Source organism: Psammomys obesus, unplaced genomic scaffold, assembly GCF_907164565.1.
Source record: "Psammomys obesus unplaced genomic scaffold, mPsaObe1.curated_primary_1811, whole genome shotgun sequence".
NCBI classification, from domain to species: domain Eukaryota; kingdom Metazoa; phylum Chordata; class Mammalia; order Rodentia; family Muridae; genus Psammomys; species Psammomys obesus.
The window spans coordinates 35176603-35200919 of NW_026596079.1; the positions used below are offsets into that span (position 1 = coordinate 35176603).

Genomic DNA, 24317 nt, shown 5'->3' on the forward strand with positions numbered 1-24317 from the left:
ATTTAGAGAATAGTAGCAAAGATACTTTGTATAGATAAAGCATTTAATGTAAAATACAGGTGGCCTCGATACTATACACATTTATGAAAACCACTTAAAGCTTGTAGGTAAGGAAATTCTACTGATCTCCCTCACTAACATAATTTACAATTCAGGACTCAAATTCTGGAGTCCTCATATCTCTTCCACTGATTAATGATACTAATAATCAACTAATGAAATCAGAACTTAAATGTTGATAACATTGGCTGAATAAGTCACCTAGATTTTGGAAAATACTTTTTTCTGTGAACCATTATCAGATACATGTGATGTATAGGGAGTGGAAACTGTATCTCATAACTAAATAGTATGGGCTGTATCGACTCTCTTATTAGCACATAAAGCATGCTGATCTATACAATTTTGGTTTCCTACACTACACATACAACACTGTATTTTTCTCTTTATTTAAAGCAGAATGCTTACCACCCGCTACAAACATTTTTGCAAGTTCAAACCCTGTAAACACTGGGGTTATTTTTGCTCTCCCCTCATCTAGGAAAGAGAAAAATGGTCCTGTCATTAATATTTTAATCTCCAAGCGGTAAAGATTGATGTTGTGCAAGGTTTTTTTTTAATTTAATTTTATTTTATTAATTACACTTTATTCACTTTGTATCCCCCAAAAGCCCTTCCCTCCTCCCTTCTGTGCAAGGTTTTTAAAGTAGCAATTTATTCTGCATTCCAAAGGCTGGGAGATATGTATTTTCTGAAAGATAGTACAGAAAAGCCAAATAGTGAAGAGAAAAAAAAAAAAAAACTCCCTGCGCGAAGCAGTGAAAATTCATCATAAAGGCCAATTAAAGCTTGTAAGATATAACAGGAACATTTTTAAAATAGAGGAACTCAAAAATAACCACAAGTCCTTCAGAACTATCAACAAGCAATTAGACAAGGAAATAGTCAGACAGGCCTTAATCTGTTTTGCAAAGGGAAGCTTTTGCATTCTTCTTATCTTGCTTTGAACATCTTGCCATCATTGATGTTAACCCCCAAACCCTCCTTAAGCGTGTATCTGTGTATCTATGTGGGATATATTTGAACTATAGAAACAGTTCTGCTTCAGCATAAACACATAACGGCATCCACCTCCTGCTTCTGGATAAAGTTTACAAACTGGATACTGAAACTTCGGTGCTTTTTTTTGGGGGGGGGATCCACTTTTAAGAATTTACACGCTGGTAGAGCTCTCTGCTCTGTCCAGGTTTGTTCTTGTATTTTGTTCTGACATTCACCTAACTTGGTTTCACAGTGTTATAGTTCACTTTCCTTAAAACTGACTTCAGGCTGTTCAGTATTTGAGGATCATGGAGCAATCTCTTTGCCCCGTTTGTGTGGCCCAGCTCTCATGTGATGATCTTATAAAGATAAGCAACTTATTGCTTATTGCCTCTGTTGACCTTCTAAATTTGCACTTTCATGGGAGGTGGTGGTGGGGGGGAGAGGCATGGGCATAATTTTGCTCCAGGGCATAAAGGATCCCCATGTTCACTGAACATTATAATCAGAAAAAGGGTCCCATGCTTGGTGAGCACATTTAGAAAACACTGCTCGCCATGGGGGTGATAATGAGAAACCAGAGAAAGCCTTTCCTTCCTCCAGAGCTCAGCAGAACACCACTCATGCTTATCAGTCTCTGCCAGCATCCCTTCTCCTTCAAATTCCTCTTTTGCATAAAGGACTTAAGATCAGGAATTATTCATGCTCCTCTCCTGTTGCATAATCTTTTTCTCACTTTTTCCTCAGGCATATTTGGTGTAGAACACATTCTCAGATCAACAAACAAAATTACATTCTACTTCTAAGCATCTCCTTGGCTCAGTTTTAAGCAACCTCACACATGTATTAACTATTACCAGCAAATATATTTTATAATGTATATAGTATTTTTATTCCTTGTTCAAAGGTGAGGAAACTGAAATAAAGAGTGATGGAAGAAATTAGTTCAGATGAAAGAATTAGTGACTATTAAAGTGAGAATTTAAACAGTTTGCTGTTAAAATCCACAGGTTTATTATCTTTCTACTAGTGCTGATCTCTCTTCTGTGGTCTGTCCCTTCTCTAAGACTTTAGGACCGTGTCAGTGGGTGCAAGCAAAGATTTAATTTGGAGTAAGAAAACTAATGCAGTACTCTTAGCACTGCTGACAGTCTTCTGTAATGAAGACGCCACTGCTTTGCTGCTGATGGGAATGGCAGGCCCACCCAGGTACATCATTCCCTTATGTGCCAGTGACTTCCACACTCATGGCCTTAGTGCCGCCCTCACCAGCTGCCAGCTGTGTCAACTGTAGGGAAGTTCTGTAGACAGGCATCTCAAGTTTCCTTCAGTCTCCAATAAGTTCCAGCACTACAGTATTAGAAGTGGAATTTAATTGCATTTGAGCAGATCTACTTTGCATATTTCCATGATGCAAAATGTTCCGAAAGGTGATTTGCAGACTACATTAATACCTAAAGCAGTCCTTATGTCCGGTGACTTTGAGTTAGTATGGTAAAAACTCTCTATATTAATTCTCTTTTTCACTTTCTGTCATATGTAAAACATACCTTTTCAGTGTGCTGCTGTGGAAAGTATAGCTGACCAGTGGCCCCAGCTGCTGTACTCTCAAACCCATCAGGTATTAGTATAGAGACCACAATTCTCCATAGCCATCTCTGAGCAATGACTCACTGTGGCAGGGTACTTAGTGTTGTTCCCAGGAGCTTTCCAACTTTGCTGACACATGACTTTGGCTAATGTTTTCCCATTGCCTGTTGGATATAATTACAGCTGTCTTCAGGACTAAGACTTCCATTTAGCACTCCTTTCCCTGCTCTCTCCTTCACAGGGGTAAAGCCTCAATCTGAAGGCTGGCTCTGGCTCCTCCCACTTATTCCCACTTTCCCTTCATAGACATTGGCCCTAATAAATTCACTGCATAGTTAATCCCACTTCTCTTCTGCTTCTCTGAGACCAGTAAACACAACTGTTGCTTGGCTCACAACAGAACAGGTAGAAATTTAAATCTGTTCATAAGTAGTCTAGGCAGTAACAAGCTTCTTCTTATGTCTACTGTCAAAGGTCAGCTCTAAAAATTGAACAGCATTTCTTTAACTAACTTGATGAGGGCATAGTTAAACTTTTAACCTAGACCTAGATGAAATGATAGTGCCATGAATTAGCTAGGCGGTCTTATAAGGAAAATACATTGGTAATTAATTCGCATAAGCCACTGGAAGAATGCTCAGAAAACACAGGCTCAAATTTGACTGCCATTTCTTTCTAAAGCTGTATTAAACACAAACACATTTATTCATGCATGAGTTGTCTGTGGCTGCTTTACTGTCCTCACAGCAAAGTGGTTATACCAGAGTTACAGTAAAGACCATATGACCTATATATTGGTTTTTTTTTCCCCTCATTGCTGTGACAAATATGTAACAGAAAAAACTTAAGGGAGTAAGAATTTAGTTTGACTCACAGTTTGAGAGTATAAAATTCATAATGTGGGAAGGCCACATCAGGAGTTTGTAGCTGGGACCACTCATGTTTCACTGTGTTAGAAAGCAGAGGCTCTGAGACTACAAATAGGACAAGCTACAAACCAGAAGACCTAGCCCCTAGGGATCTATTCCTTCCATTGAGGCCCCAAGCCATAAAGGTTCTATTATTTCCCCAAACAGAATCACCAACTGGGGACCATATGTTCGAGCATATGAGCCTTTTGGGAGCATTTCACATCCCAATAATGACAGCTCACCAAGCTAAGATGGTTACTATCTGGTCGTTGACTCAAAATCTAACCAACTCTTCTCACACGGGTTAAGCAGAAAGCAAAGATTTTCTTTCTTTTTCTTTTCTAAAGCTCTATCTTTAGGATTTGGAACAGGATATTAAATATATAAATATATATATGTATAATACATTGTACTTAATGAGGGCTATATATATGTTTATATATACACATATATACTGTACTTATTGAAGAATATATATATATATATCAAACCCTCAATAGGTACTAGTTAAGTAGTGAAATTAACAAACCTTAATCATAATATATTTGGATCTTAACCCAACGCTGTCTTGGTAGTAATGGATATGCAAAAATAGCTGTTTGCCCGAATAGGATTTAGAAGAAAATTTAACCTACTGAAAAAAATAGTGACTGAAGAAGTAATTATGCCAATATATTTTTTTCTGTACTCTGAAGAACATGATAAATTTACCCCCTTCCTAACTTATTTGATAATTTAATTTGTATAGAAAAGGAGAAATCTGATGTCATCACCTACCACAAAGTGAACACCTAGTATTGACTGGAAAGAAAACATTTGGTATCAGTAGTTCTTGATCAAGAAGGCCACCTTTCTTGGGCAGAGAAGCTGTTTGTTCTTAGTGTTTAAGCCTGTAGAAAGAACAGAGGCTCTAAACTCAGACGACTTATCCAGTTAGCTCTAATGAACAAGATAATTCAAACTACATTTTTTTTTTGTATTTGTTAAAAACACCATACTTACCAAATTTCATAACCAAGTGTGGTTATTATTTTTTAAATATGACACTGAGTTCCCTGTTAGGATATAAGTAGAATATATGAGTTTCAATATATGAATTTCAAATATTATGAAGTTACTATAAACATTACAAATGCTAACATATATGGTTAATAAACATTCTGTGACATAAATATAATATTTCTCAATTTTCATACAGTTATGATAATACATATCATAACCATTACCTATAGTAACAATATTTATCCAAGGTTCTTTAATTTCTACACTAATTTTGCAGGTAATTTGTTTTCCAGATTTGATGGTCCCACTGAACTTAGGTCTGCCTTTAACTTTCTCCCCCACCCCTCCACTTATTAATAACGTTTTTAAGAAACTAGGGCAATCATTTGATAATCTCCAATGTTTAGGAACTGCCTGAGTATTTATTTGTCATATCTTTTGATTGTTTCTCCATAACCCATAGGGATTTTTTTTTTTGGCTTTGTTGTTGTTTTAAACTAGAAGTTACTATGTATAAAGGATTTTCTGAGCTGCGCTGAGTAGAAGGGTTACTTTATAAAACTATTCATCACGTCAGGTGGCATCTCCCCAGGTGGAAGGAAGACAGACCACCATCATGTAAGATCCATTGATACAGTCAGGGTATTAGAGGCCATATCACTCCATCTCAAATGCTCACTTTTCCTCTGTGAAGAAAACAAATAACTCATATGGTGATTCTTCATTGCTTTGCCTCTAACTAGTGAAAACTTACTTCCCAGAAATTATAAAGCACTTAATTTATAGCTCTTTCTTTATATATTGATCAGCTTTCACACTCTCAGAACATCTATTTACAACAAATATGTTACCTTTTCTTCATTAAAAACAAAACAAATAAACATACCAAAAAGCAATGAAATAAAAAGCATATATGTGCCTGGACGGAAGACAGCCTTAAGGTCAATGTGCTGCACAAAAAGATTTCCTTTTGTGGTTTTGGTGTTTTCATTTAATAACTAACTTTTAGTTGGTGTGAATTTTAAATTAAATATCTGAGAAGTATAAAAGAGTCTTCCCGAAATTTCCTATCTCACTTTCTCTGGAAAATGAATTCTTTTTATTACTTTATTTTATTTTAACGAAATAGCTAAGCTCTTTAAACCACATAAATTCTCCATTTCAGATTTTACACTTTCCTTAGTCCATGCATACTCTGGGAAATTTAAGCTTTGACATCGGTCCCTGGGGACTAGTTGCTTATATTCTTCAATCTTTCTTTTCTTCCTTTTTTTCTCCCCTTTCCTCTTAAATTTTTTTTTTCCCAGAGATGTGCTTTTGGGATGTGTTTAAGCTAAGAAGGAAATGTCTCTTGTCATTTTAATGGAATACTTCAGTTATTGCCAGCAGCAAGTTCCATAGACTCATGCAAGGCAGTGGCTAATTTATCATAGTTTTTCTACAGTTCCCTTGGATGCACAGATTTGAACTTCAAGCCTGTTTGAAAACATCAGTGGAGTGACATGAAATAAAGCAGCAATAGGGTCAAGATGATGGGAAAAGAGAAGGACTTGGCATTTGTGCTTAAAACTAAGTTGACCAGCACTCAGCCTGGATCTCTAAGACTGGTCAGCTCTCTTCTTCCAGCTCTTTAGATTTGGGCTGTGAATGTCTAACTACTCATGTGGGGCTATTACCTTCCTTACCTACCTTGCAGTCTGTTGTGCACTCAGCATGTCACCCAGCACATAGTTGAATATCCCAGTGTGCTTGATTTTTGTGCTGGAGAGCTCTGGACACAAGCAGTGCATCCTCTGTGTAACTGACACTGTGGCAGAAAAACATGGCATGAGTGAAGGCGCAGGATCAAATTTGAGAGTGGAGATTCCAGAAGAAAAGTAACATGGAGTGAACCGCGGGAGAGCGTGGAGGTAGATATTTTCCTAGGCATGGCCAGAACACACCCCTGAGCATGTCTTGAATATGATAAGAGGCTAACTCTGCACCTAGGAGGGGATGGGAATTCCATCCAGCCAGAAATGCAGGTACAAAGGTCCTGAGGTGAAAAGAAATTAGGCAAATTGAATTGTCAGAAAGACAGTGGATAGAGCATAATGTGCCAGGTGGGTGACTGGAGTGACAGCCAAGTAAGAAAGGTTCTAATCACACACAGCCTTGTGGACCACACTGAGTTCTTTGAAATGTAAGCCAACTGCAGAGAGGGTCCATTATCATATTCAGCATACCATGATCTGACTTGATTTTGCAAAAGATTCTTTGCTCTGTGGTAGAGTATGCTAGAGGCAAAGAATAATGAGAGGTCAGTTCCAGATAATGATTCCACGCTGTTTCCAGAGAACATGGAGAATAATATGTATTATTCCTTGTAAGCAAAAATTTTAGTCTTTGCGTTTATTGGGAGGTGTGTCTTAGAATGTCTATTGCTGGGATAAAACACTATGACAAAAGTAATTTGGGGAAATTATTTCAGTTTACAAACTTTCAAGTCATGCTTCATCATAGAGGGAAGTGAGAGCAGGTACTCATGCAGGAGTAGGGAGGCAAGAACTGAAGCAGAGGCCTTAGAGGAGTGCTGCTTACCAGCTCACTCTCCATGAGTTGCTCACCCAGCTTTCATATAACATCTGGGACCACCTGCCAAGGAATGATACTACCGGCCATGATCTGGGCCCTCCCACCTAAACCGTTAGTCAAGGTAATACTTCACTGACTTCTCTTTAGGTCACTCTTAGGACATCTTCTCAATCAAGAGCTATTCTTCCAGGTGGTAAAAGCAGGGTGAGCTGGCCACAGGGCATGTGAGCAGGAGAGCTAGCCCTGACTCTTAACAGCTGAGGTATGTGGGTGAGCTGGTGGGGCGGGGCTAGAAAGCTCGCCTGGTGGTGTGAGTGCAGGAAAGCTGATGGGCTGACCGAATCAGCTACTACCCAGGCCCAGATCCAGGGTTTTAAGTTGGCCCACTTGAACAACTACCTTATCTATGAACTGCTAGAGGCCATAAAGGGGCTGTTCCTGCAGATCCAGAGCTGCAGGATCTTCATGACACAGGGCCACAACAGAATATCCTAGAAAAGTACCTGTGAGGAATCAGTACTGACAGAAAGTAGAGAAATCAAACCAACGACTCACTGCAATGAACCTTTGCAAGTAAAGCTGTAAGGACAAAAAGTATACTTTGTGACAAAGTATACTCCATGACAACATTGTGTGTGTTTTTTATTTATCTATTTATTTTTATTTTTTTAATATTAGTTTACAGTTTATTAACTTTGTATCCCAGCTGTATCCTGCTCCCTCATTCCCTCCCATTCCCACCCTCCCTCCCTTATCTTCTCCCTACCCCTTTCCAAGTCCACTGATAGGGGAGGACCTCCTCTCCTTTCATCTGACCCTGTTTTATCAGGTATCTTCAGGCCTGACTGCATAGTCCTCCTCTGTGGCCTAGCAAGGCTGCTCCAACCTCGGGTGGGTGGGTGGAGGTCAAAGAGCCAGCCATTGAGTTCATGTTAGAAACATTTATTTATTTATAGTTTACTTTTGTGGGGGAGGTTGCCATGGTGGAAGGTAGATATGAAGGGACAGGGAGAGGAGTGAAATTGCAGGTGCATTATGAGAAATTCACAAAGAATCAACAAAAAGTTTTTTAAAAAGAGTCATTCTTCCTAAATATATCTAGATTTGTGTCAGTTGACACCAACCAACACAATGTGTTCTCAGGGAGTATGGCAAACTAAAACAAATATCGGTTTGATGTACCTGTGAACAATGTAGTTAATATCGTGAGATGGCACACTTGGCTTTTATTTGTAAACAAGTGTTAAGTGTCTTCTCTATGCCAAGTACAGTTCTTCACACAAAAGTCCCAAGTGGTTCACTCCTCATTCCAAATATTTGTAAATGGTCATTCAGTAAACAAAGAAACCAAAAACTAGCCTGGGTAAAATAATAATAAATAATGAACATAGCCTCAGTCTTAACATTCTCTACCATTGCTTTTCAAATTCCCTTTTTCCTTAAATAATGTGAGAAGAAACATACGTTTAAAATAATGCTGCATTAATTCTCTGAGAATGTAATGCAACCTATTTACTTCTTCCCCAGCTTACCCTTCTCCACTCCCCTCATTAGTCTCCAGCTGTCTGTTTGTTTTTGTTTTTTTGTTTGTTTGTTTGTTTTCTTTTATCCCCACTGAGTGCACTCTTGGATTGCAGAAGTACTCTTGGGAGTAGGGAGTGCCCTTAAGCATGGTCAGCCTATCAGGGTCACATTGTTAAACAAAAGCTTACTTATCCAACAGTCACCAAATGCCAATGACTAGCATGTGGTTTCACACCTGCTTTTCTCCCTCTGTGCTGGGACTTTGTGTTGAGCTTGCACAGGTCTTGTGCACACTGCCACAATCACTGAGTTCGTATGTGTCCAGGAAAAATGCATTATTTAAAAAGTTTAAACCCATATGGAACAGAAACGTAAGTTTAAAGTCAACATAGCCCTTGCAACACTAGGATCCAGTGCCAAGTGGTTTTACTCACCTTACCCTACTCTTCACCTTGCAAGAAGTGGCTTGATGAGGAAGGGGTAGAAAATGATAAAATGAGGCATAAACTTTGAAATACTTAACTTGCTATGATTCATTTATATATTAAGTTTTCATGTTTATGGATTTGAAACCACTCCAGACACTAATAATAATAGTTTTATCTAATGTTTATGGAGTATGTTAGAATGAAAAAAAAATCTGCTCTAAGTATTCTACCAGAGTATAGTGTGCACTTTCCCTTGGTTGCCTAGGTGAGAAGGGCCTTTTCAACTTGTGCATCCCAGCAGTTGTCTCTCCCTCCCTAGCTATTTCTTTGTCTTACCACAGACACAGAGCTACATTGCCTTGCAGCCCCCTGCCTCATGGCCCAACTCACGCACTTCAGCGCATATCTCAATGTTCAGATGTAATCCCACCTTCAATGGTGTAGCAGTGGGGGAGGAGCACTACAGCACCTCCACTTTTAGAGCAAGACACTGTACCTGATAGTGATACTGCAAAAAAATCTTCTCAGCTCCCTTTTAACAAGTAGATCTAAGAAACCTTCGTGGGTGAAAAGATTTTCAAATAACTTAAGGGGACTTTAAAAGCAATATAAACTTTCCCTTGCATTTTAAATCTACCTAAAGGTGAAAAAAGGGACGGAGAGTCAAGATAGAGAGGGACAAATGTTGACACAGTTTGAAGACCTCTGCTAAGGTTGCTGTCTTCTCTTGGAGAATGATAGAATTGGGTGCATAAGTACAGACTTATAGCAGCCTCTGAATAGCAGAGTGAATCTTTTGTGATAGTTTCTGGTCTACTCAGGCCAGTGAAGGTAGAAAGACAATAGCAGTCTGCCCCTACTCCAGCCTGTTTTTTGTTTTTTTTTTGTTTGTTTGTTTGTTTGTTTTGTTTTTTAGCAGTTTCAATTCTGAATACTGAGGCTTACAGTAATTATTGTAATGCAACCTCTCAGTTTACTGTCCAAATCTGTAGACTCAAATAAAGTCTCTGTTTAGAAACTCAGATCTTGACTTGGTTCCTGTGTGAATGTGGAGTAGTCTGGACTTCAGTGTCCACATCCATAAAGTGACATGGCCAATAGATGACATTATCAAGTAAATGATATAAGATATGAAAGTTGTCTTGGATGAATTACCTGTTGTGATATCCGTCCAATGAATGTGTTGTCAGAAATCTTTTCAGACTATCTTAAGAGTTGCTTGTGTTTCTAATTGAATTCGATAAGGCTGTAGGTTTGAGTAGGTAGATTTTTTACATCTCTTAATTATTCTAAATGACATGTAATATCAAGACCTTATAGTAACAATCTACTTTGCACTTAAAAATGTTGAAGATAAAATATATGAAATGAGTATAACATCCTAGTATGTAAGAGCATAAAAATTGGACTATGCAAATAAATATAGTTCGCCTCCAACTTTGATCTCAATTTACAAAGCAGTCTTTGGTAGAATGAACACCACATGCTTTAAGTCCTTTGAAAAATATTGAGAACAAAAATGATTTTTAAATGTTCATTGTTTTCTGATAAATGCTTTGTGATTGAAATTTTATTGTTAAAAAATATTTCAAGGTACTAAATCAAACATCCCGACTTGAAATACAACTACTGGAGAATTCATTATCAACATACAAGCTAGAGAAGCAACTTTTGCAACAAACGAATGAAATTCTGAAGATTCATGAAAAAAACAGGTAAGAACTATTATGTTATGAAAATATTTTTATGTGTACTTTTTTATATCCCTCAGCTCAGTGGCAATTGAAAGTTTAATCTGAGGTAATTGAAAAATCAAAACCACAAAAGAGGAGGAAGAAACAAATATACCTCATGTGTTGACATGGAAGCCTGTGTTCTGCTTTCATTCTTGAGGTGCTTTGTCCTCAGTGTTGATTTCTGCAACGAGCAGTTGTTCAAATAACGAAGTTTATTTAAATTACTTGATTTTATTGCTAAATATATTGCCAGTTATTCAGCAGTATCAAGTATGTAATGCTAGAGGAAAGAATCGACAGAGCTTCTTGAATTGTTCCTCAGCCACTTACTCCACTCTTAGAATCTTTGTAAAATGAAAGATGATTAAATTCAGAGAGCTTGTTCTGTAAGAAGCATATTGTTATTCTTTCTGGAAAAAAAAAGGAAGGAATATAGATGTCCTTATCTGGTACTATTTTTGAGGTTTGAGGCATATCAGGTCGGTGAAATGTAACTTGCTGTGGTGGGTTGGTTGGGGAAAGCTCTCTTGCCTGAAGAGAAAAGTACAAGAAATAGAGGAAAGAGGGTGGGAGTTAGGGCCAGGAGGAGAGGAGGGTGAGACTGAAATCAGGAGGTAAAGTTAATATATAAATTAAATTGAAGATGGGACAGTGAAACAGTAGCTCATTTGAAGTCATTAATATTGATGATGGATACTTCAAGCAAAGCACCATCTTCTGTAGAAATAATATCTTCCGTTTCATTGCATGTTCTTCTGAATATTTGATTTTCTTGAAATTGTTTCAGTTATTATACCTCTGTCCTGGTAAGAAGTAGTTAAATACCACTATGTTCTAGAGTTAGACTCTGCTGTCTATACCTTCTTCCCAAGTCAGGAGAATATCTGGAAGGACTGTGGTCCTTTCTATTTTGCAGAAGGACCAGAACTCAGACCAAGTGAATAACCTGTGCAGGGTCACACATTTTGCTAAGGACAGAACTAGAAATGGAATCGGGTTGTTTCCTGGTAGTCTCTTTCACCCTCACATAAGACGTTTCGTGACCTAAAAGCCTAAAAGGCTTTCCCAAATTCAATGCCAGCAATTACTATTAAACTTCTGCACGAATAAAATAAAACTGACTGTTGATTTAGCATCTGCAAAGGATCATAAGTGTTACATTTATTTATTCTTGTAGGGTGATATGGGATAAAATATTTGACTATAAATAAACTTGACAGAACTTGACCCTGAACTGGCTGTTTGATGAAATGTTCTGAAATTGAAAATCCTCTTGAAAATTACTATTTATCCCTACATAGTTCCACAATAACCAGAAATACGCATGTGTGTAACAGGTATACTTTACCTCAGTCACCTTCAATTTGGTGACCAAATGCTTTAACTTCCTTGGTGAAGTGAACACAATAATATATTTCAAAATCTCTCTTCAGGAATTTTGATCATGTAGAGCAATTGTATGTTACTTTGTTTTTCTGAGTCATTATTTATTTTTAGGATTTTTTTAAAAGAAAAATATATATATATATATTTGTGTGTGTATGCATGTATGTATGTATCAAGCCTATCACTCTAAAGAGGATAAATGGATCGTAAAAAGTTAAGGAAAAAACAGGACTTTATCTGAAAACCAGCTGGAAATGTAAAATTAAATCTCTTATAGCAACAAGTACAGTAAGAAAGTAGTGAAGAAAGTCCACATTAGTTAATGGGCTAGTTGAAACTTTATGTTCTCTTGGCTTAAACAGAGTTCATTTCATTGACAACCTAAGACTACTTTTAATGGGATTGCTACAAGGAGGAAAGAGTTAGTGCTCTACTGTAGCTCTAGGGGTGACCTGGTCAAGAGAAGGCCTATCCTGGGGGCCTGGGGGCGGAGTTAATGTCCATACTCAACTTGATGGACTTAGAATCATCTAGGGAAGATACCTCTGGGCTGACTGTGGGAAATTCCCAGAGGAATTTAAAGCAGAAAGGAAGACCCATCCTGAATGTAGGCAGCAGCATTGCTCAGGCTACAGGCCCAGCTAATCCTGGTGTTTGCCACAGTCTGACCCCTGGCCGTGGACACAGTGTGATAAGTTGTCTCTCAGGACCACCGCTGCTAGACCCATTCACGATGGCCTGTAACTCTCAAACCGCGAGCCAACACAAACCCTTCTCAAAGGGCCTTTGTCATGTGTGTCATCACAGCAGTAAAAAAGTTCCTAATATACGTGTAAAGGGAAAAAAGAAATGATATTATCAAAAGCATGCCACTTCCTGTCCCTTCTAAGTTACCCAAAGGACTGGGAGTATATTCCTTTCACCAGTGTTTTCCCACAAACATGCTTATCAGCCTCAAACTTAGTTAGGCAGCTCCTTTTGATTGATTTTTTTTAAGAAAGGAATTAAATTGAATTTTAATAAGATTGCTCTTGAGCAATCATGAAAACCCCAATAGCAAGTCTATTTCAATAAAGCTGTGCTCTGGAAGCCATGGCTGATGTCAGCATAGTGAAGCTGAATCCAGACCCTCAAAACTCCAGTAGTTTTAAAGAAACACATTGAGTACACACACTCAAACTTTCTATTCCTAAGTTCAGGAGAGTTTATAACAGATGCTTTTGTACCACAGTAGCTATGCGGAGACTCTTCTTCTATTATAAAACTAAGTATGTGACCTGTACTTTTAGGACAGACTGATTGTCTAATTAAACAAGTAGAATATTTGAGGCAGCCTCAGACTTAATAATAATGCTTTACTATGTGAATTTAATCATTCAACGTTTCTCCACTTAAAGATTTAACTTGGTGAGCTCAATTACAAGAACACTTAAAATTTCTCTTTTATAACAAAGGGCTAGGGACATAGCTTGGTGGCCTATGACCTGTCTAGCAGGCATGAGACCTGAGTTGTCTGTAGTCCCAATAAATAAATGGACAAATCCAAAATGAATAAAGTGTAATTAATAAAAAAAATTAAATATATATATATATATATAAATAGACAAACCAATAAACAAATACTTAAAATTAAATAGAATAGTGCATGAAAGTTGTTTTGAAGTTTGTTTATAATAACAGCATAGAAATCCAAGGACACTAGACAGTAGTATTATTTTTTACGTTAGTTTACATTTGTGCTATTTCAGTACACACACAAAAAGATCAAGGAATAGAAGAACTAGACACATCTATGTACAAAGCCTTTTATCAACTCAATCAAGAGGAATTCACTTTTTTTCATTGTGATTCACAAAGACTTAGTATCAATAAATGTCCTGCAATGCATGTCTTTATTCATTACATTTTGTGTGTGTGTAGATCTACACTAGAATGCTATGATCCATCTCTCAGCAGACTTACTACTGCCTAGGATTAATATCTTTTTTCTTCTTTTAAGTTTTTATTAGTTTTTTTTTAATTTATTCACTTTATATCCCAATTGTAGCCCCCTCCCTCATCTCCTCCTGGTCCTACTCTCCCTCTCTCGTGCCCCCTGTCCTTCTTCCCTAGTCTACAGAAAGGGGAAGCTCTCCTCCCCTACCATCTGACCCTAACCTATCAAGTCCCATCAGGACTGCCTGCATCCTCTTTCTCTGTGGCCTGGCAAGGCTGCCCCACCAGGGGGAAGTGATATCTTAAAAATTTGCTAGCATACATTTTCTACTGTTTCTCTTACTGATATACATAACGTCTTCTGCTCTGTAGTTTGTACTCTTACTCTTGGGAATACCATGGGTTTCAAATGGGAAACCTGAAAGGATGGATGTTTAACTACAAAAAGAATTGATGCCCTTAACTGTTAGTTGTATTTTTTTAAGAAAAAAAAATATGGCCTTAACTGTCAGTCATACTCATATGTTCCCTTTCTTTCTTCCCTATTTTCTTCTTCCATTTAATTCTTCTTATTCCTGTTTAGTAAAAATATATGTTATCTCTATATTTATCTATCTGTTTGTGTGTATGTATGTATATATGTATATATGTATGCCTAGTGCCCTTGGATTTTTGGTCATTCCAAGATGATTTTCTAAGTTTTTTGTTGTTGTTTGTTAGAAATTCAAATTTAACCAGGTCTCTTGCATTTTTCTTTGTTAAATCTGGCAAGCTTACCCAGAAAACCTTTTAGACTGGGGTCTCAGTCCCACAGTATGAAACTGGTGACATAGATGTGGCAATAGGAATGTTGAAAGCTTAACCCTAGGAAGAGTGCATCAAAACGATTTCGATATAGCACCTATTATCATTCCCAATTCAGGTATTCTCATTAGGAAATAGTGTTATATTTAATACACATAAGTAAGAAAAAGAGAATAATATAAAGTTAGCTTTGCTGGCTCCATCAGAATGGTTCAGGTTGTGTCTGGCTATGAGTATGATAGGGGCTTTCACCAACAAGTCTAGAACTTGTTCCTCAGCGGTGTTGCCCATCTTTCTCAGAACACTGTGACATCGTCTATGATTAAGATGATAATCTACAGGCAACTGAGAAAAAAACCATCTCTGTTTTTATCAGTAGAACTGAGCAGTCTGTTCTTTCACATGACCTCTACAATGGATCAGTTTTAAGGGTTTTTCCGTGTGCACCCACCTCTCAGAGGAATCTGATTCCTGACACTTCTGACTCTTTTCCTCTAACCAAATTTTAATTTCTGTAGAAAAGTCAGGTTTTCTTCCTTATATAACTTACATCATTTATTGCTAATGATGAATTTTTAGGGTCCCAGCAATTCCTTTTTTTCCTAGTAATTTAGGCATTTTGAGAGTTTAGCCTTTTGGATTTTAATTTGAAATGCACTTCTCTATTCATGCTGATAAAAATTTTGATGTATCTTATACCCCTACTTGATTCCTGTTTCTTTTTCATTCTGGAATATCCAAGGGTGCTATTACTTGTGGTCCCCAAGAGCGTTTTACTAGTAGATTTATCTTCCAACATGACTGTATTCTTATGGCTTTCTTTCTGTCTTCCTGGTGAAGGGTCCAGTTCATGCAATGGAGTGTAAGCCAAACAGCTACTCTTAACTCTTAACTCACATATAACCTTGCATGCACCATTTTTAATAAGAGATTTTCCTCAAACCAAAAATATACTTTTGTGATACATAGCATATTTTTCTATTTATTTATTGTTATTGTTTATTTTCACATGATTATTGGAATTAGAAGCACTCTGCCAAGAACTGTCTAGAACAGCAAAGCCAGTGTCCTTCCAAGTAAGCAGAAAGGAGGGTAAAGTCAAATGTTTATATTTTCAGAAACAGTTATTGATCACACCTACCTATTCTTTATGTGAATCTTAACTGGCCGGATACAACAAGAAGTTATTTCTACATGGAGGCATCTCTGAAATGTAAGAACAACATGTCCAAGTCAGCCAGGTCTGGTTTGAATCAGCAAATACACTTTCCAGAGGGGATTATCTAAATTAAGCTCTGCTTCCTCCCCTAGGAATGTCAGGAGTTGTGTCTGGGTGTGTGACTTAGCAACTCTGAGAAGGATTCATGCCTGTGCCGCCAAGTCAGTGAGCTGGCTTTAGAAGTATCTCCCACCTCTCTGGCAGAAAAAAAAAGAATGTTTTATAGTTAGGATTATACTACACACACATGCTGAGAGGTCTTGCTGACTTACATCCTGAAAAATTAAGCACACCACTTGCAGGGTTGAGTGTGGATTTTTTGGCTTCATTGGATTCACTTTTTCATCTACTAAATACTCAAATTCACAAAGCAGGAATAGGATAGCTTTACTGTTTGTTTTCCCAGAAGTCTAATGGAGGTGACTGAGAAAATCCTAGTCTGCTTTCTTTAGCAAATTTTATTTTTGTTGGTTGAATGCTGTCCTAATTTCAAAACACAGTTAAAAAAACACTTAGAAGAAAGAGACTTTGCATTCCATTTCTGTGTTTAAAATAAACCACCAAGAACCCAAGCAAATGGAAAATCATTAGACCTTCCTTGCGTGTGTTGGAGTTGGTATGAGTGGATCACATTATGTGCCAAATTTTATGACATTCTTCTAATATATGTCCCATTACTTCTGATCAAAAAGAATGAAAAAAAAAGCTGGGTGTGGTGGCATACATCTCTAATCCCAGCACTAGAGAGGTAGAAGTAAGAGATCTCTCTGACTTTGAGGTCAATGATGAGTCTGGCACAGCCAGGCAGCAGTGTTACATAGTGAGAAGCTGTCTAAGAAAAAATAATGAGAGAGGAGAGAAAAGAATGAGAAAAAAAAAAAAAAAAACAGAAATGAGAAGTGTCCTGCAGTGGCTATGCATGTCTTTAATTTCACCACACAGGAGGCAGAGGAAAGCAGATCTCTGTGAGTTCAAGGCCAGCCTGGTCTACAAAGTAAATTCCAAGATACCCATGGCTGTTACAAAGGAATCCCTGTCTGTGTGTAGAAAAAGTTTATCAATGAATTTTCCTCCAGCTGACCAAGTGGAAATCATTCCCTTAGGCATGTCTGATCTATTGAACTGGAACACTATACTGTCATCTACAAAGTTTACACTCAAGGACAATAAAATTGAGTTTTTAGAAAGTTATAAAACTTATAACATCTTGGGTAAGTTTATGGTTGTTGTTTTCAGCTGCAGTCATAGCTGCCTTGGAGCCTAGCTCTGAAGGATAGCTCACCTTCTCTGGTTTCAAGGCACCTACTGACATCTGACTCAACCCTTCTTTTTTTTTTTCTCCAAGTTGAGAACAGAGCCAGGCAGAAGAGTACTGTAGAAGAAGTGCCACTATCACAACACGGTATTCAAGAAGGGGGAAACAGTAACCCATTTATACAAAGATGGAGCATGCAGGTTTTCTTGATAGTTGTGTTGAGTATCCTGAATGAAGACTAAGGAAACCTTCAATAAGACAACTAAAATAACCATGGTACTAGGCATGTCACAACGTTCTAATACTTTTCCAGCTACTTTCTCACTATCTTCTAATAATGTAGACATATGCGTCAAACGAATGCCATTCGCTGTTGCTACTCCTCAAGCAGTCCTCAGAAGAAGATATTATGTATGCATCATGATTAAAAGACTGAAGCTTACAGACATCAAATAACTGGGCCATGACCAAAGGGCTAAAAGTATACGCAACAGAACCCACATTTGATTCCATGATGATTTTCCATGTTAATTACTGTAAGAACATATTCCAACATGATGCAGCCTGGGGTATAAGAAGAGCAGTCATCAAGTGATTCTCTTAAAACAAACAAATATAAAAGTGAAGAGAGGGATGGATTGGTTGATTTTGGCCTACCACAGTAAAGACCTTATAATGTTGGAGTAAAAGACATAAACTATTTATTTTATAATGAGAATTCACCGAACTTAGTTGAAAAGTCTCATCTATCTTCCAGTTGGAGTTATGAGAAATCATTAGGTTAGTTATTTTAAGTAGTTAATTCTTAAATCATTGCAAGGCACTAAACTCTGTTTTACAAGTTATTGTACTAGTATACGAAAAGACTGATGTCTTAATAGTACTTCTAAGGAAATGAATTTTTTCTAAATTTTTTCTAATTTTTCTATTTTTTTTCTAAAGCTATCCCTCCTCCGACATTTGATAAGGCCTTTAGGAAGTACTAAAGTGAAGACTTGCTAGGAATCTAGCATTGGATATTAGGCTGGAATTACTTATATTTAATTAATTATATATGGTTTTGACCAAGGAAGAACAAGTGTCTTAACGTGTAAGGTACTCAGGCTGAGCACATAGCTCAGTGGTAGAATGCCTAACGTGCACAAATTCCTCATTTTGGCCCCCAAGAGCAGGAGAAAGAAAAATCCAATGTCTACTCCAGTACCCTAATTTTTATAACTAGAATTAGAGGGAGAATTACCTTTATTCTCCATTTCAAGTTTCTTGCAGACAGATGTTCCTTCTCAGTTGCAATAGCCTTAGGAGCTGAGAGTAACCAGTTGAGAGTTCTGGGCCAAGAGGGAACCTAAGAGCCATCTTAATCCACATCTTTCCCTGGATTCTGTACAGCTCACCAAATGCTGCTCCTGATGACTTTCACCACTGAAATATTTTTCCAACTTTCTAACTTCATCGATTATTATATTTAGGTCAAACTCTCATCAACTCTCATCCGTTAACACTTCAGTGACCTTGGTGTCTTTAGCTTTATCCTAGAATGACCTACTCAGGTCTCCGATAAAATCATATTTTGAAATGCCAAGCTTTTTTCTTGTATGGTTCTTCTACTTATTGAATATTATAACAGCTAGAAAAAAGTTCAAGTTCTTTAGTGAAGAACACAGTGCCTGGCCATTATTAAAATTATTGTGCAGCTCCCCTTAAACCCTAACTGGTCTTAGTTTTAGAAAGAATAAGGAGGGATTTTGAGACTAGATTTACTGGGTTTCATTTTCCTCTCTTTTTGCTATATTTAACTCTATTACATATTATTTGTGTGACTCTGGCAAGTTAATGAGACTCTGTGGCTTATTGGCTGATGGATACCATGGAGATGATGATGATGATATTGTTTGAAGTTGATGTACATTGTAACAGCAAATGCATATGAAACACCAAGGACAGTGCATGGCAGTCATAGCTTGTTCAATTATATTGACTGTATCACACTTTACCACATCATAGTATTCTATACTAACTTGGTGCTTGAATTGTGTACCCTGGCTGACATTCTTCATTTGTTTGGCAACTCCTGTTAATTCTTGAAAACTCAGTGCACATGCTATTTTCTTCAAGAGCCATACTCTGATTCAGTGAGTTAGGCTTTCTCATTACCACCTACATGATACCTGTCTCCCCAGCATTACTCCACTCATTCATGACATGTGTGTGCATGTATGTGTAAATGAGTGTTTATACACCTGTATGGACAGCATTAGGAAGTAATCTTCTGTAATAGGGTCAGACCTTTATTTATGAATATATTCATACTACCAGGCCCAATTCCCTTCATGCAGCAGACAGAGTTGTAAATGTTTTTCAAATGTTGAATGAATATGGCCAATATCTCAACAGTGGTTCTAGCGCGCGCACACACACACACACACACACACACACACACACACCCCTGATGTAAACATTCACATAACAAAAATAGTGCTAGTGAAAAACAAAAATCATATGATCCACATTAAATAGTGAGATCTATTAATTGTTTTTAACATTATTAAGACATAATGTTCACACCACAATTATGCATTCCTAAAGTCTTACTGCATAGCAGCCAAGATTATTAATCTACTCTCTGAAGTTCACTCATTCACTCCAACATTTAAACTTCTTAACTGTTTTCAAAGTCCATTATAGACTTCTAGATAGTTCATCGCTTGAATTCTTTCCCTAAGTAAGACAGATTACTAATTACAATATGTATATATACTATCAAAGGTTAAAATTTTCCTATTTCCATTCACCACCTTCCCTTGCATGTCCTTTGCACCAGTTGCTAAATAGAATGGTGTTATTTCTCTATACTTTTCTACTAGTTCACTATCAACATAATCATGGGTGTGCAATATACATATTTCTGTGATGTTTACATGAACACATTCTAACATACATTTACACATATTAATGTATATATGCTCTATATGTTGAATATTATTTCAAATGATACGTTTATTAGTAGTATTTATTTTATAAATTCTTTCATGAATATTGTATATTTATTTATATGCACTTTTACCTCATTTAGTATAAAGAATGGGTATCAGCACATTTAATACTATAATTTACCATTTGATTTATTCATTTTTATTACGTTTTGTCTTGTTTCATTTTACATTTTTGATTTAGGATCTCATTAAATGGCCCAAGCTAGCTGGGAAGTCACTACATAGCAAAGACTAGCTTTGAACTTGCCACAATTCTCCTGCTCCAGTTTCCCAAATGTGGGGTTACAGGTGTTGCAGTTATACCCAATATATATTCAATTTTAAATAGTTAAATATTATTCATTAGAAATATAGTGATTATTCATTTTTTGTAATATGTAGACAATTATTTAAAATTTTCTATTCTCCGTGTGTGTGTGCGCGCGCGCGCGTGTATTGTCTAATTTTCCAAGCCTTTTTGCTATGCTGATTAGGATATCATCTCATCATGTCTATTAGCTCTTTGCATTTTTCTTGTGACTGGATTGTCCAAGTATTTTCATTTTATTGCATCACTGTGCTTTACTGCCTCATATGAATATTTTGTATATACAGTCTGTCATATATATAGTGAAAATATTTCATCTAGTTATGTTTTCAAACCATTTTTAAATAAATGTATTACATGTCTTAAAAATGTATTAGTAATTTTTCTTCTTTATTTCTGGCTTCTACAATACATTTAGTTTATTCTTATTTCCTCAAGTTTACTGAGAAGTTTACTGGTTATGTTTTCATATAATATTTATAATTCTTCCCCAAATTTAAATTACCAGACAAGTGTGACAATATTTTGAAAGATAATATAGTATTCAACTTAGTAACGAATAAGAAATTTAATATAGGAAAAAGGCTCTTCCTCTGCAAGCTCATATATGTACCATATGGTGACACAGTGCATATTACAAACAAGGAAAAAAATGAAAGCATTTGTAAATAAGTTCAGACAGATAAAAATGAGAAGGTTTCTATATTTTCAACATCCCTTCCTTGTGTCAAGAGCTATATTTACACGCAACCCACGCAGCTCTCACCACTAGGCATTCATTGGCTGCTATGTTAAGAATTCTATTGTGGGAAACAATTTGAAAGGGAGAGCATTTATGTGAAAGTTTCAAGCTGTAGCCAATATTTTAAATATTTAAATATCTCCAATAAGGTATGCTGTAGAGAAGGACAGTGTGTGCTGGAGAGGCAAATTGACACGAATGTTCAAATTACATTACACTCTTTCATGAGCTTCCACTGAAGTTCAAGACCTAGATTATTTTGTTTATTTTATTCTTCATTAAAGTGCACCTCTGCCTCAAACTAGAAGTTAAGTGCCAAAATTCTGTGCATGTATCTTCTCAAAGTGCTCCCAGAAAGATGGGAGACAGGAAGCACTGAAAATCCTGTGAGAAACTCTGCTTTGGAATTTGCAGCTCAGTTTGTATAGATTGAAGGCACAGTTGGTAAACGATTGCTCCGTGGAACACTAAGCTTAAAAGTGACATCCCAAGAAAAATGGTTTATCTGATCTAAATCTTCAAAACTTGAGAGTGGAGCTCTCTTTCTGTTTAATAAACTCTGAAATAAAAGCCCATGCATTGATGTTTGGAGTCAGCAACCATGTTTTGCTGTGTGCTTAAACCTCAGCTAAGCTTCTTGAATGTTATCATTAGGGAAACTAAAACTTTGCCTGTCCAACTTTAGGATCTAATGCCCAAAGACTTGACTTTCCTATCTATTGGTCCCTGGCCAAGTGGAGAAAGGCTTTTCAGACTTTTCTGATTAGGGGAAATGATAGAGAACCTATAGAAAGATTCATGGAATGGAATATGACCTGTATATTGAATAAGAAAATTAAATTTGATGGCAGACATTTTAAGGTAGAGCTATAATTAAGAGAATCTTTGCACTGGGAATGGAATTGATTAAAAGCATGCACTGCTTTTTCAAATGACTCGGGTTCAGTTCCTAGTATCCACATTGGGCAGCTCACATCTCTGTAACTACAGCAGGGATGTGATGTCTGTCTGACTTTCTTTTGTGGGCACATCTGCACATGTGTGCATGTGCACATACACACAATTAAAATAAAATAAACATTTTAAAATAAAATTTGAGTTTGGATTTTTGAGACATGTCTTATAGATGGGAAAAATGGTTAAGTTCAAATACTGTGACTCACAAGTTCTCATACCAATCAGATGGAGAACAGCAAATGTTCAGAACATGTTTCAGGTGACACCTTGATTCCTAGTGCGATGTAAAGAGTGGAATTAGTATTAGCATTTGCATTAGCATTAGTATTAGCATTAGTCACTTTTCTGTAATAAAATACACTTCTTTTTTTTTGTAATAAAATACCATGACCAAGACAACTTACAAAAGAGTTTATTTAAGCTTCTGGTTCCAGAGGGTTAGAGGTCATGACGATAGGGTGAAGACATGGCAGCCGGAATAGTGCTCTGAGGGCTCATCTCTTCAACTGTAAGTATGAAGCATAGAGGAAGAAAACTGGGAATGGCTTGTGGCTTTGAAAAAGAAAACCTTGTCCCCAGTGACACACTTACTCCACTAAGGTTTACTCTCATTAACCTACCCAAACACTGGGGATCAATTATATGCCCAAGTCTTTGGGGAACATCTCTTATTCAAGCATTCAGATAGGTAAAAACTGCATCACACTGCGTCAAGGGGATGGTAATGGATCTGCACCATTTTCATAACAGTGGAGTGCTCTGTGTAGATTTCTAACACAACACAACTGAAAACATGTTTGAAAACCCTGGATCCAACATGTACTATGTTTGTTAAAGTTTTAGATAAGAAATTTGGACTACTGTCTATTTTCGAGGAGTTGAAAAATCAATTTAATTCATATCAACTATAATGCCTTAAGAATCAAAGGACAGACTGAAGAAATGGATCAATTGTTGATCTTAGACAAGACCAAGCTCAGTTCCAGACACTGATATGACAACTGAAAATCCTAATTCCAGTTTCAGAAGAACTGATTCTCTCTCCTGGTCGCCACAGTCACTGAACCTGTAGCGTGCACACACACACATATATGTAGAACACCAACACACATCCAAAAAAGTAACTCTTAAAAGAACAATTAGAGGAAATAAGTGCTATACAACTTGTGATATTATATTACAAATGTGTTAATAGCCAGAGATTGTAGAAATCTTTTTGGAAAGTGAATCTTGGATTCAAGCCATTTTGAAATTAATGGGGAAGAAAGGTTGACTTCTAAGGTGCCCAACAGCTAATAGATAGAAGCAAAGAGAAAAGTGTACTGGAAAACACAAATTAAGAGTAGATGAAAAAGAGGATGAGTACCTTCGAAGGAGAATGAAGGGTCACAAAGAGAAAGCCATTCTGAAAGAATCTAAAAGGTTATCACTCATATAAAAGATTAATTACCACAATACTAGAAAATAACTGAACTGCGAGAGCTGCTAAGGAAGACCTGAGTGAAGAAATGATGTAGGGAAATTCCCAGGAGAGATAGTATCCTGGTAGAAAATGCTTTCTCAGAAACTTTAGCAATTCAATGTGACAAAATTCCAGTATTCTTGTAGCCAGAAAGGTGCTGCTTTGCTTTCCCAGTACTGCTAGATATCTGTGACCAGTGTTTTCTTGTATCCTGATGACCGATGCTTCTTCATCTTCATGAATATATTTTCTAAGGTGACAGAGAGAGTTGATGCCACTTGATTCCTGGAAGTCATGGTACATTAACAACATTTTAGTACATTATGAAAATAAATGTTCTTTCCAATATGCTAATATGTATCATTTTACAAAGGAAAAGACTTCTCTTCCACAATCCAGTATCCACGACTGTTTTCTTTGGACTAGGGGTTTCTTTGATCAACTTTTTATT

General features: G+C 36.9%; 1 protein-coding gene across 1 annotated transcript in view; it reads left to right on the top strand.

Moving 5' to 3' along the window:
- The window catches only part of Angpt1 (angiopoietin 1), a 109525-nt gene that overhangs the window by 1588 nt on the left and 83620 nt on the right, over window positions 1-24317 (top strand). Inside the window, exon 3 of the mRNA XM_055626700.1 lies at window positions 10664-10785. Coding sequence (XP_055482675.1) covers window positions 10664-10785 — 122 coding nt within the window. The remainder of the gene's footprint in view (window positions 1-10663; window positions 10786-24317) is intronic.